Source organism: Squalius cephalus, assembly GCF_949319135.1.
Source record: "Squalius cephalus genome assembly, chromosome: 4".
NCBI lineage: Eukaryota > Metazoa > Chordata > Actinopteri > Cypriniformes > Leuciscidae > Squalius > Squalius cephalus.
In genome coordinates this window covers 55,797,355-55,811,726 of record NC_137125.1, presented here as the reverse complement: position 1 = coordinate 55,811,726, position 14,372 = coordinate 55,797,355, and the positions used below count along the sequence as shown (strand labels likewise).

At 42.7% G+C, this 14,372-nt stretch overlaps 1 protein-coding gene across 1 annotated transcript in view; it reads right to left on the bottom strand.

The window, feature by feature from the left end:
* Positions 1-12,937, bottom strand: part of LOC307156693 (uncharacterized protein) — a 33,814-nt gene extending 20,877 nt beyond the window's left edge. Inside the window, exons 1-3 of the mRNA XM_079868175.1 lie at positions 12,484-12,937; positions 10,791-10,961; positions 7,100-7,728 (exon numbers count right to left, since the gene is read on the bottom strand). Of these exons, the coding sequence (XP_079724301.1) occupies positions 7,100-7,728; positions 10,791-10,961; positions 12,484-12,805 (1,122 nt within the window). The 5' untranslated portion in view covers positions 12,806-12,937. The remainder of the gene's footprint in view (positions 1-7,099; positions 7,729-10,790; positions 10,962-12,483) is intronic.
* Positions 12,938-14,372: the final 1,435 nt, after the last annotated feature.

Sequence of the window (14,372 nt, the reverse complement as noted above, 5' to 3'; positions counted from 1 at the left end):
ACGCTACACCTGACAGAGTTACGCTACACCTGACAGTTACGCTACACCTGACAGACAGTTACGCCACACCTGACAGACAGTTACAGTTACGCCACACCTGACAGTTACGCTACACCTGACAGTTACGCTACACCTGACAGACAGTTACGCCACACCTGACAGACAGTTACAGTTACGCCACACCTGACAGACAGTTACAGTTACGCCACACCTGACAGTTACGCTACACCTGACAGACAGTTACAGTTACGCCACACCTGACAGTTACGCTACACCTGACAGACAGTTACGCTACACCTGACAGACAGTTACAGTTACGCCACACCTGACAGACAGTTATGCCACACCTGACAGACAGTTACGCCACACCTGACAGACAGTTACGCCACACCTGACAGACAGTTACGCCACACCTGACAGACAGTTACGCCACACCTGACAGACAGTTACGCCACACCTGACAGACAGTTACAGTTACGCCACACCTGACAGTTACGCCACACCTGACAGACAGTTACGCCACACCTGACAGACAGTTACAGTTACGCCACACCTGACAGTTACGCTACACCTGACAGACAGTTATGCCACACCTGACAGACAGTTACGCCACACCACCTGACAGAGTTACGCTACACCTGACAGACAGTTACGCCACACCAGACAGACAGTTACAGTTACGCCACACCTGACAGTTACGCCACACCTGACAGACAGTTACAGTTACGCCACACCTGACAGTTATGCCACACCTGACAGACAGTTACAGTTACGCCACACCTGACAGTTACGCTACACCTGACAGACAGTTACGCTACACCTGACAGACAGTTACGCCACACCTGACAGACAGTTACAGTTACGCCACACCTGACAGTTACGCCACACCTGACAGACAGTTACAGTTACGCCACACCTGACAGTTACGCCACACCTGACAGACAGTTACAGTTACGCCACACCTGACAGTTACGCCACACCTGACAGACAGTTATGCCACACCTGACAGACAGTTACGCCACACCTGACAGACAGTTACGCCACACCTGACAGACAGTTACGCCACACCACCTGACAGAGTTACGCTACACCTGACAGACAGTTACAGTTACGCCACACCTGACAGTTACGCCACACCTGACAGACAGTTACAGTTACGCCATACCTGACAGTTACGCCACACCTGACAGACAGTTACAGTTACGCCACACCTGACAGTTATGCCACACCTGACAGACAGTTACGCCACACCACCTGACAGTTACGCTACACCTGACAGACAGTTACAGTTACGCCACACCTGACAGTTACGCCACACCTGACAGACAGTTACAGTTACGCCACACCTGACAGACAGTTACGCCACACCTGACAGACAGTTACAGTTACGCCACACCTGACAGACAGTTACAGTTACGCCACACCTGACAGACAGTTACAGTTACGCCACACCTGACAGACAGTTACAGTTACGCCACACCTGACAGACAGTTACAGTTACGCCACACCTGACAGACAGTTACAGTTACGCCACACCTGACAGACAGTTACAGTTACGCCACACCTGACAGTTACGCCACACCTGACAGACAGTTACGCCACACCTGACAGACAGTTACGCCACACCACCTGACAGAGTTACGCTACACCTGACAGAGTTACGCTACACCTGACAGAGTTATGCTACACCTGACAGAGTTACGCTACACCTGACAGACAGTTACGCCACACCTGACAGACAGTTACAGTTACGCCACACCTGACAGTTACGCTACACCTGACAGTTACGCTACACCTGACAGACAGTTACGCCACACCTGACAGACAGTTACAGTTACGCCACACCTGACAGACAGTTACAGTTACGCCACACCTGACAGTTACGCTACACCTGACAGACAGTTACGCCACACCTGACAGACAGTTACGCCACACCTGACAGACAGTTACAGTTACGCCACACCTGACAGTTACGCTACACCTGACAGTTACGCTACACCTGACAGACAGTTACAGTTACGCCACACCTGACAGTTACGCTACACCTGACAGACAGTTACGCCACACCTGACAGACAGTTACGCCACACCTGACAGACAGTTACAGTTACGCCACACCTGACAGTTACGCTACACCTGACAGACAGTTACAGTTACGCCACACCTGACAGACAGTTATGCCACACCTGACAGACAGTTACGCCACACCTGACAGACAGTTACGCCACACCTGACAGACAGTTACAGTTACGCCACACCTGACAGTTACGCCACACCTGACAGACAGTTACGCCACACCTGACAGACAGTTACAGTTACGCCACACCTGACAGTTACGCTACACCTGACAGACAGTTATGCCACACCTGACAGACAGTTACGCCACACCACCTGACAGAGTTACGCTACACCTGACAGACAGTTACGCCACACCTGACAGACAGTTACAGTTACGCCACACCTGACAGTTACGCCACACCTGACAGACAGTTACAGTTACGCCACACCTGACAGTTATGCCACACCTGACAGACAGTTACAGTTACGCCACACCTGACAGTTACGCTACACCTGACAGACAGTTATGCCACACCTGACAGACAGTTACGCCACACCACCTGACAGAGTTACGCTACACCTGACAGACAGTTACGCCACACCTGACAGACAGTTACAGTTACGCCACACCTGACAGACAGTTACAGTTACGCCACACCTGACAGTTACGCCACACCTGACAGACAGTTACAGTTACGCCACACCTGACAGTTACGCCACACCTGACAGACAGTTACGCCACACCTGACAGAGTTACGCCACACCTGACAGACAGTTACGCCACACCTGACAGACAGTTACGCCACACCTGACAGACAGTTACAGTTACGCCACACCTGACAGACAGTTACGCCACACCTGACAGACAGTTACGCCACACCACCTGACAGAGTTACGCTACACCTGACAGAGTTACGCTACACCTGACAGAGTTACGCTACACCTGACAGAGTTACGCTACACCTGACAGAGTTACGCTACACCTGACAGAGTTACGCTACACCTGACAGAGTTACGCTACACCTGACAGAGTTACGCTACACCTGACAGAGTTACGCTACACCTGACAGAGTTACGCTACACCTGACAGACAGTTACGCCACACCTGACAGACAGTTACGCCACACCTGACAGACAGTTACGCCACACCACCTGACAGTTACGCTACACCTGACAGACAGTTACGCCACACCTGACAGACAGTTACGCCACACCACGTGACAGACAGTTACACCACACCACCTGACAGACAGTTACACCACACCACCTGACAGAGTTACACTACACCTGACAGACAGTTACGCCACACCTGACAGACAGTTACGCCACACCTGACAGACAGTTACGCCACACCTGACAGACAGTTACGCCACACCTGACAGACAGTTACGCCACACCTGACAGACAGTTACGCCACACCACCTGACAGACAGTTACGCTACATCTGACAAACACACTACACCGTCAGGTTACACCTGAAAGACAGTTACGCTACAGTTACGCAGAATCATTAAAGAAAGAATCGTGATGCATCACAGAGTTTTTGCTTGGCATTTCCACATCACAATCATCTGGAGCCTCGTAAGTGTTGTCAAAAGTACCGACTTCGGTACCAAGTCGATACTGTAATTTTAAAAATGTGAATCTTTGAGCGCTGTTGAGCAGAATCGTAAACACCTCTGATTGGCCGTTGTGTTCACGTTAGGGCTGCACGATATTGGAAAAAAAATTACATTGCGATATTTTTTTCCCAACGATATATATCGCGATATTGCGAGCCATCAATCCAGGCTAAAGTCAATAATTACCATTCCATGTTATTAATAATTTCACTAATAAGCAAGCTTCATTACAAGTAACAAAAAGGCCACTTAATATTTTATTCCAGAAACATATTTCTCTCAGAATTCGGTGAACGTTCTACACAGGACCTAACGTTCTTCGGGTTCTAGGACCTGAAAAATTATGTTTTCTGTGCTGATTCAGTGACGTGTTCATGTAAACGGCACCTAGACCCAGCAAAAGTAATGATTAATAATATGTAAAATATTACAATGAGACATTTTAATTGACCTTTCGCCGAGCCCCGCCCCCCTTAGTTACTGTTGCTACGTCCGACAAACAAATGGTCAAACACGACCAGCGCGACAGATTGCCATGACTGAAAAAGGTATACCCGTGCGTGTCAGTGACCTTTTTTGGAGCAATACCTCCGTGATATCCTCCAGATTGAGGCAAAAAGGGTTACAGTATGCAGTGGAGGGATATATTATAATATAAAAATACGCAATGAAGGAGACACGACTACTATCTACGTCTCTATCGAGGCTAATGCTTACCGGTGTTCATACACATCATTTGTGATTATGGCAAAGAACAAGGAAACAAGTGTTTAAAAGCATTGTAAGACACTTACTGTTGTGTTTTTGTGTGAAAGAAAAAAACTGTCTCTGAAAATAAAAGTGCTGTCAGCAATAATTTCTTATGTGTGTTTTTTCGCATGATAACACTATGACTAAAATTTTAAATGCTGCAACACATGGGAGTTATATTCCCGATGCTGTAGTTTATTTGATCAGTCACAGTATATCATTAATCAAGCTTAATTCTACTTTTCAACTACAATTAGGCAGGTGAACTGAAAGCTTTTACAATCTTTTAGCTATAACTTAGGCCTATATCATTGACAAAAGTATGTGGTGCATTTTCTTCCAAAAATGATTTTCTTTCTCAAATTCATGCTTCAAGTTGACAAAGCACAATAAACGAAATCACACAATAACTGTTTAACCAGACATAGCCTTAATTTGCATCTAAATAACTTTCATTGATTGTCTTTCATAATGCACTTACCATAATATTTATTAGGGGGACAACAGATCACAAAAATCGCGGTTGAGACCATAATATTTATTAGTGGGGCAACGGATCATAACACTCGCGGTTCAGACAATATTATGTTTTTTGAGTTTCAGATAGGATAGTTTTTCAGATCAGAAAAAAAAAAAAAAAAAAAAAACTTTAAGTAGCCATCGATACCACAGCCAGCAATCGTAATGTTCGACACATTTAACTGGGATTGGGGCCGTCCACACTGTTTTATCCATTGTAGGCACCGCTCACGTTGTGTTTTCGGCTTTGGGAATGGAAAGAGCATAACTCCTCCAGACAATCTCTCGGGGTATGTAGTGTCCGATTTACAAACGCCATGGGCGCACGCTTCACCATCTTGCTAATGTTTGTCGGACCTGCTCACATAGTAACGGTTGCTATGATGTGTGATTGGACAATGGCCGTTTTGGGGGAGGGGCCGGCGAAAGGTCAATTGTTTATTAATAAACAAGTGTTTTCTGTAAAGATGAAGTTGACAATATACTGACTTGCGATCTTCGCAGCAGTGATCGGGAGAAATGCACTTTTCATACAGATTAAATATAGCTATATTTTTTTTAATGGTTCTGTTTAAAAGTAGAGATTTCTGTAGATAATAGATATATTTCTTTCTTTTTTTTTTTTTTTTTAGGTGTGTGAGGCGAGTAGGCTACCTTTTACGCTGAGTTTCGGTTCATGGATCATAGCTTAATCTCGGGTTCAGGCGCTGGCTGCTATATTTAATTATTATTAATCATTATTAAATCCAGGAAATTGGATAATGAAATACTGATTAAAATTAAGATACAATTAATACAAAACGAAATTCGTTTTAAAGAAAGACTTTATGCTTTCTGTTTGAGGTCTCTGTGAAAGTTTTAAAGCAGTCTTTTAGTGTCACTTTCATAACGGTCGCGTCCGTAATATCACGTAACATTGTTTTATCCTCATAAATGCGAACACGAAAAATAAACGAATGTTTAAAAAAGACAACCATCCACAACTTTATAACACTCCAGCAAAGTAGCCTACCTCTTTTTGGTCAACATCCTCCTTTTTGTAGACGAAATAGGCTAGTCCCAAATAGCTGATTTTGACTTTTTTTTGCGGCGGATCCTCTTCGTCGCGCATTTTTGAATGTTGGCTGTGAGCGGTGAGCAGCGGCACAGCGAACCAATCACTGTGCAGGCACGCAGAACGCGTACGTCACCCCAGCAAAAAGCCATACAACAAACTCGTGTTTACTGTGTGCTACCGTTCTCTTATGGGTACTACTAACGTTACCCTTCACATCGCATGTTCCGGCGATGTGACTATCGCTCATTCGCACATCGCAATGTCGATGTTAAAACAGAATATCATTCAGCCCTAGTTCACGTGCTCATCAAATATGTCTGTGATTGGATACAATGATCTGCGCTTCAAAAGCATGTTGTAAATATACATCCATGACGCTCTTCAGCGAGCGCTTGCACAGATACACACAGGAGCGTCTGAAAGCAGGCGTATATCAGCAGATCGGTCCTGCTCTCAAAATACTTTCAAACGCTCCCGTGCGCTGATCATTGTAGCCAATCACAGACATATCTGATGAGTGCGTGAACACAACAGCCAATCAGGCGTTTCTGATTCTGTTCATTTTCCAAAGTCGGTACTTTGTCAACACTAGAGCCACGGGTATAAAACCTTGTGTAGATTGAATCCTGATAGAGCATGTAAGCACACATCAATTCCAGTTTTTATTGAATCAGACCCTGTGCAAAGTGCATATATAATTACCAATAGCAGAAGCTTTAGCATGTGCTGTTTTTTATCAATAATGTCAAGTCAAGTCAAGTTTATTTATATAGCCCTTTTCACAATACAGATTGTATCAAAGCAGCTTCACAGTATTAAATTAAAATAATACATCAATGTTTGTTTCTAGTGGAAAACGTCCACGTTTGGTAATGCTGATCAATAGTATTGTTGATTGATTAATTAAATTAAATATCCCCAACTGAGCAAGCCAAAGGCAACGTGTGCCTGGGAAATGGCATGTGCCCTTTATCCATGAGGTCCCTGATCTGTCATTAGAGAGGAATGATGTTTTGTTCTCCTGTATCGAATCTCTGCTCCAGCTAAACCTACAAACACCCACCAGTGCAACACAACCCGTCACGTCTACTAACCTGAGTGTGAAAGTTTGCCATAGTCGTCGTCTCGATGTCCTTCTTCCCGAGGATTTCCATTTTGACGGGCGAGTTGGGGAACTTGCAGGAGAAGTACTCGAGGAAGTCTGGGAGATACGAGGCGGCCCCGTGGATCACGCCCATCACGTAGTTGGCAGAGCCGTCCTGGTCCTCGCTAAACGACAGGGTGACGAACTCCTGCGCGAACCTCTGCATCTGCACGGGCGTCAGGACCGAGAGCTCCTTGCTGTAGGCGTGCAGAACCAGGGCTCCTCCGTTGGGCTGGTTCTCCACATGGACCAGACAGCCGAACTCCAGCCGGTCCAGCCCGGGCAGTGTAGCAGGTTTATCCGGGCCGTCGGTGGCGCTCAGACTCTGAGTGCAGATGTTCTTCAGGCTCGGTGTGCTTCTGTTCTCCGGTGTCGGGCTACAGGAGCTCACACAGACGCTCTGCTGGACCGGAGCCGGTGGCTGGAACTCGGACTCAGAACTAACCGTCTGGCTGGACTTGCTGTACATCTTGGGCCGTTTTCGCTTTTCACCTTCTTTATGTTTCTTTTTCTTTTTCTTCTTGACCTTTTTCATCAGCAAGTCCTCAGCGGAGTTTATCTTCGGCTTCTCTCCGTCACCTACAGCACAGGAGAAAGGTGATTAACTTCACAAACATCCTCAGAACAAAAGAAAAAATTATTTCACCCCCAACAAATAGCAGAGCTGATAAGGACCGGAGCAGAGAGTGATGCATCCAATCACTCGTTCACAGATCACGGTCAGCTAACCCTTTTAAACCGGCGGTGTTGTCGCCGACACACCAGCAAGCTGCATTCATTTTACCGTAACTCTTCAAACGTTTGCACTATCAAAGCCATTCAAATTGCCCCTGACAGTAGACAACAATATACGGCTTATTACGATAATTTCATGCTTTCCGTCAGCAAATGACAGCAGCTTTCTGGCAGAGCGGAAAGGAAGGATTTGAACAGAGAGATACGAAGCGCAGCAGGTTAGAGTGTTTTGGATTGCATAAAACAATAAAAGAAACGAACAAACACATGGCGAAAGAAGTGTTAGACAGCAGGAGAGGGGATTGGGATGATTTTTAATGAAACTTGGGAGGCGGTTAGCAGTTACTCTTTCACGTATCTTAGCATGTGGTGTGTGCATGTGTATGTGTGCGTGCCTGTGTATGCATGCATTTGAGTGTGTGCATGAAAAAAAAATGAAGTGTCCTAAATGAAAACTGTGCAACCCAATGTCACAAAAAAGACTTGTATATATGGGTTATAGGTCATTTTTCAAATTTAAAGTTCGTGATTTTTCTGTTTTTTCTAAATAAAAATCAGTAAATTTTTATTTTTGCCTATTTAAATTCTATTTACAAACTCACCACACACAGTAATGGTCAATAACTAATTTGTTGAAAGCCTTTTTTTTTCCTGAAAAAGATGACACCTTGCACATGAAGATAGCACATTGTTTTAGTCAAAAAATCTAAATATAACTAACTAGCCAACTAGCAAAAACAACAAATTACCAACAAATCGGTTTTTTGCACATTTGTCTCCAAGATCTACAATTTCCCACTGAATTGGGTGTCGCTGTATGTGTGTGACGTCAAGATGATGATTTTATTTGTCTGTTAAGGTACTCGACTAAGTGCCCATTCCATTTAATAATAAACATATAATACATTACAATCAAAAGTTGTACCTGTATTATTTAATGGAGCTGTGCTGACATTCTTCTGTAACAAATGTAGCTATTGCTCATTGTTAATGTTAGTTAATGCATTAACTAACGTTAACTAATTGGACCTGATTCTAAAGTGTTACCCATTTGTTCTTTAATTCTTTTGCACTTTAATCTGTTTGAAACCTTTTCACTTTTAAAAAAAAAATTGTGTATTGCTTTATTGTATTTGTGTGTTCAGAGTTCTTTTTGTAATGAGAAAAAAAAAGTTATTAAACCTGTTATAATATGACAACACTTTTTTTGCAACTTATTGCAATAACGTGATAAAAGCTTGATAACGTCCAATGCCTAATAGTAATACAAACGTCAAAAATATTTGCCATGTTAATAAAACACCTTAAACCAGGGATGCAAAAACAATTCAAATGTATCCAAGGCGCTACTTTACTTAAATAATGTAATGCAATTAGTTAGTTTGGTCATCAGTTGTGTATAAACTATCGTGTAGTGTGTTAAACAGTCTAGGGAGTGACTATTGTGTTTTAAATGTGTTTTAAGCAAGGACAGATGAGAGTTTAACCGCGGACAGAAATGAAAGGCACAGGTGAGAGTTGATGTGACAAAAACCCCAAAAACAAACTGTACACTGCCAAAGTCTAATCCATCAAACTCACAGAAGTCCGACAAACAGCAGGAACTGCAGCCGACGACGATGCTGATGTTAGTCCATCTCCTCCATATGACCAACTATTAACCTCATTTCAATGTCATGATTACAGCAAATTAGACATTAAGTTCATATCTTCTTACTTGAGCTTTTAACAACACTCACCGCTGTGCTGTAACAAAGTTTCAGTCCTTAGACTATGTTATAGACAAGTGTTATAGTGTGTTATAGTCCTTAGACAAGTTATAGACAAGCATTTTTCTAATTTAGTATGAATTAGTTCTAGTTTTAATCTCTTACTCCAGTGGTGGCTTGACTGCATTTGTGCCATATATATATATATATATATGTCTGTTTTGAAAGAATATTTCTGACTGCTTGAAAAACAACAACAATGAAATCAAGATTATGGTTCCACATGTCACTCACAGTCAATTCAATCTTACAAGTGGATCTCATATGCTAAACAATAACCAAATAATGTTATTTAGAATATCATTATTACTGATGATAACAATAACAAACTTCAGTAGTGAATATGCATCTTTACAGACTGTCATAAAAACAAGACCAGTAAAGAGACTGAGGTATAGATCACACTAATGAGTCGTGGTTCAGTGAGTCATCTATGAACTCTGAACGATTCACTGTCCGAGTCTGATGTCAAATTGTTGTTACACCTTTTATTCACATTTGCGCACATTTTAATAATAATATTTTTATGACACCTGAATGTTTCAGAATACCATTTCTTAAATAAGTACAGGAGGTCTGATTATCGACTATCACATCCCTAATCTAAAGCGGCTGATCTCGATTAAGCCGAGCTCCAGTCACACCAGGGCACAGGGACGGCTCCACGACTTTACCCATAAGACATTGCCATCTCTTTGAAAACACCAGATATGATCATTCAGGCCTAAAAGGACAAAGAAAGCAGAACCTGCAGCCAATAGAAAAGGGTCACACTCGGTTCTTTCTTTCAGGGCTCAAACGGAACAGAATAAAAAACGCTGGTCCTTTTTTAATCATCATAATGTGTCTTCGTCAAAATTATATTCACTATTCACTTTTGTTGTAATAACTTTTTTACAACAATATGAGCCATCCCTGAACTGAGGCTGGACTGTGACGCTATTTTCTTCCGGAAACAAACTTTGTTGCATTATTTTCCTGTTATCTCTGTAAAGCTGACTTGAAAGAATCTGTGTTGTAAAAAGCGCTTTATAAATAAATGTGACTTGACTCTGTTGGTTTTTGGAACCCCAAAACCTGCAGCCCAGGTCAAAGGTGAAAGGTCACACACACAGGTGTGTGTGTTTGATGGCTCACCTTTCTGCAGGATCTTCACCTCTCCATTCTCTCTCTTCATCTCCGTCATCAGCTTGTGTTTTCTTTTCTCCTTCATCTCTCTCTCCTGCTCTTTCTCTCTGTCCTTCTCTCTCTCTCTCTTTTTCTCACGGTCTCTGTCTTTAGGTTTCTCCTTGTCTTTAATGGTGTGTTCTGTAGGAGAAAGACACACACCAGAGGGTTAAAGCATTCACTGATGTCGAAGGTTCGTCTCGTTCCCGAATCCGGCTCAGACACAGAGTTCACGAATGTACCTTCCGTGAGAAGTCTTCACCAGCCAAACACACAGTTCCTCAACAGATGATCCGTCTTCTCCACTATACTTTCATATACCTGGATAAACGGTCTTAAAAATCAGGTAGGAACAGTCCTTCAACTTCTTTATGCACAAGATAATTTCTTATTTTTGTCTTTTGATTCTTCTGGTCAGTTTTAACCAGGTCACAATCTTGAGGATAAATTTCAGGGTCAAATAATGTTGCCATAAAGACAAACTGCACTAATTGTGGGGAAAACATGAAACTAAAGCACAAAAAATGACACAGAGAAAGTTCAAAGTGTCCATTCTGTCATATTTTTCTTAACCTCATTTCGCTCCAAACCTGTATGACTTTCTTCTGCAGAACACTAAAGACATTTTGAAGAACATTTCAACTTTTTTGGTCAATACAGTGAAAGTAAATGGTATCTCATTGACTGATTAAAAAAAAAAAAAAAAAGTCCCAGGTTTGGAGGACATGAGAGCGAGTAAACAATGACAGAACTGATTGTGTAAATGATCTCAGAACATGTGTTTCATTGAAGAAATTCAGCTTCTTCTGAGAAGCTTTACAGTCCATTTACTGCCTTTGCCAATAACAAAACTGAACTTTAATGAGTTGGTGTGAGTAACTGGTTCTCAACTCTATCCAGGACAGACTGAACGTGTCTGTTCATCACACAGATGGGTTACAGCTTTATTAATGTGTGTAACAGGCCTGACACAAACACACAACTGCAGTACGACATGCATGTATGAGTGAAGTATTATATTTATTAAGAGAGTAACAGAACATCACTGTCACAAACACTGTTTCAGATCAACTGGCTTCATTGAAATCATGTTTCTGCTGTAAATTAATGTTTCCCAGGCTGAATACAGCGTTAATAACACGTCGGAGGTGGTAGTGACATTTCAGCAATACACCAGTAACTTAGATATTAGAATCATGATCGTTCGTTTCGGTGTCTGAATAGCTATTTCAAGAATGACAGCAGTTTACTGTGTTTATTACTACAGGTAATTATTCTAACGTTCTACAGATTGAGTTGATATTTGGATATTAACATATGTTTCCGAATATGTTCGGTGATGTCCGTGAGAGTGAGTGATTCTCTCGGATATGATTAACACAGCAGATATTATAACGCTATTATGGACTAATATGCTCGTTCTGCGGCGGGTCACATTGCAGCTGCACGCGCTCCGTCACCGCTCGGGTCGCGCGCCGATGCTAAGCTAACTAGCGCTGTCGGATGTGTTCGACACACAAATAAACACACACGCGCTCACAGAGGCACAATAAACACATCATAAACACACACACATACACACACACTCGCACAGATCACATCTAGCGAGCCAACGGCCCGTTATCAGCCACAAATAGTGCCCGAGCGAAGCGGCTGTCGATACCTTTCTGCGACAACTTCAGCTCTCCGTTTTCCTTCTTCACACTGAGGTGATTTTCAGCCGCCAGTTTGTGTTTCTTCCTCTCTTTTTCTCTCTCTTTGCCTTTCTCTTTCTCTCGGTCTCTGTCTTTCTCTGTTTTGGTTTTCTTGTTTTTCGGTTTGCTGCTGTAATTCTGCTGCTCCGTGCCTCCGTTCATCTTCTTGGCTTTAAATATTTTCTCCTCTTGTCGGATTTTCTTGGCCGGTGGAGGATGATGATGGTGCTCCCGGTTCTGGGACGCTGGTTTCGGTTCAGTGGGTTTGTTGAGCTGAATGAACTCCGCCATCTTTTCTCTATTTACTCTCTCTCGAGCTGCTGCTGTTTGTGTAAGAGGCACGGGAGGGGCGTGGCCTGGTGTTGATTGACAGGAAGAACGTACTTGTGGGGGGCGTGTCCTGGTGATGATTGACAGGAAGAACGTACTTGTGTGGGGCGTGGCCTGGTGTTGATTGACAGCGAGAGCAGCTTTTTAAAGCGGGTGGACAGGAGAGGTGACGTCAGCAGCTTAGTCACTGTATTCATTTGAATAAGATCCATGAACCCATTTACTATTATATATTATACTAACATTCAAACGCTTTCATGATGAAAACAGTTTCAAACTTATATATTATATCTGGTTTCAAATACCATTTACAAATTGATTCTAAAATCCACTCGAAATGTTTATTTTAAAATGCACACATGCTGTTTCCGATGAGCAAGTGTGAAGTTTAGATTTGTTTGAGATGAGCAAGTTCTGCGTAAAACCAATCACTATTGATCACTGCGATGTCACACTGATTCTGTTACAGTACTCTCGCGAGAGCTAGCAGTTTCAGACCCAAGCGTGGGCTTTTTTATTTGCAACATTAGAGCTGTGTGTATCGCTGAATAACACTGACTGCACTTAACGAACTGGAAAAAGCTCCAGTGGTGTTGAAATCTGGCATAGAAAGTATCTGGTATAAACCTTAATTGAACAAATGATAATCAATTAAAAAGTATCTAACATCGGTGAACGCCATCTACTGCTGAGATGGAGGGAATTAGATCAGCACAATCCTCACAGTGCATTATGGGTATTATTGAGCTTCTGAATGTAGGGCTGCACAAAATTGGGAAAAAAAGTGACTTTTTTAGAATAATCATATTTTATGCTAATATTCTTCATGAATATAGAGTTTGACTAACAAATGCATGTTCTGTACACAAGTGTTTTATAAATATTTTTTATTTACAGTTATATACTTTATAATAAAAAGAAAAAAAAAACTGCATTAAAACTGAATTCTAACAAAATACAGATTTAGTTCAACTTCAGACTTCACTGTGAAACGCAGTTGGTGCCGACCGGCGAAACTAAATCTGTAGCCGACGCGCAACACTAAATCTGTAAATCTGTAGCCGACGCGCAACACTAAATCTGTAAATCTGTAGCCGACGCGCAACACTAAATCTGTAAATCTGTAGCCGACGCGCAACACTAAATCTGTAAATCTGTAGCCGACGCGCAACACTAAATCTGTAGCCGACGTACAACACTAAATCTGTAGCCGACGTACAACACTAAATCTGTAGCCGACGCGCAACACTAAATCTGTAGCCGACGCGCAACACTAAATCTGTAGCCGACGTACAACACTAAATCTGTAGCCGACGTACAACACTAAATCTGTAAATCTGTAGCCGACGCGCAACACTAAATCTGTAAATCTGTAGCCGACGCGCAACACTAAATCTGTAAATCTGTAGCCGACGCGCAACACTAAATCTGTAGCCGATGCGCAACACTAAATCTGTAGCCACTAAATCTGTAGCCGACGCGCAACACTAAATCTGTAGCCGACGCGCAACACTAAATCTGTAGCCGA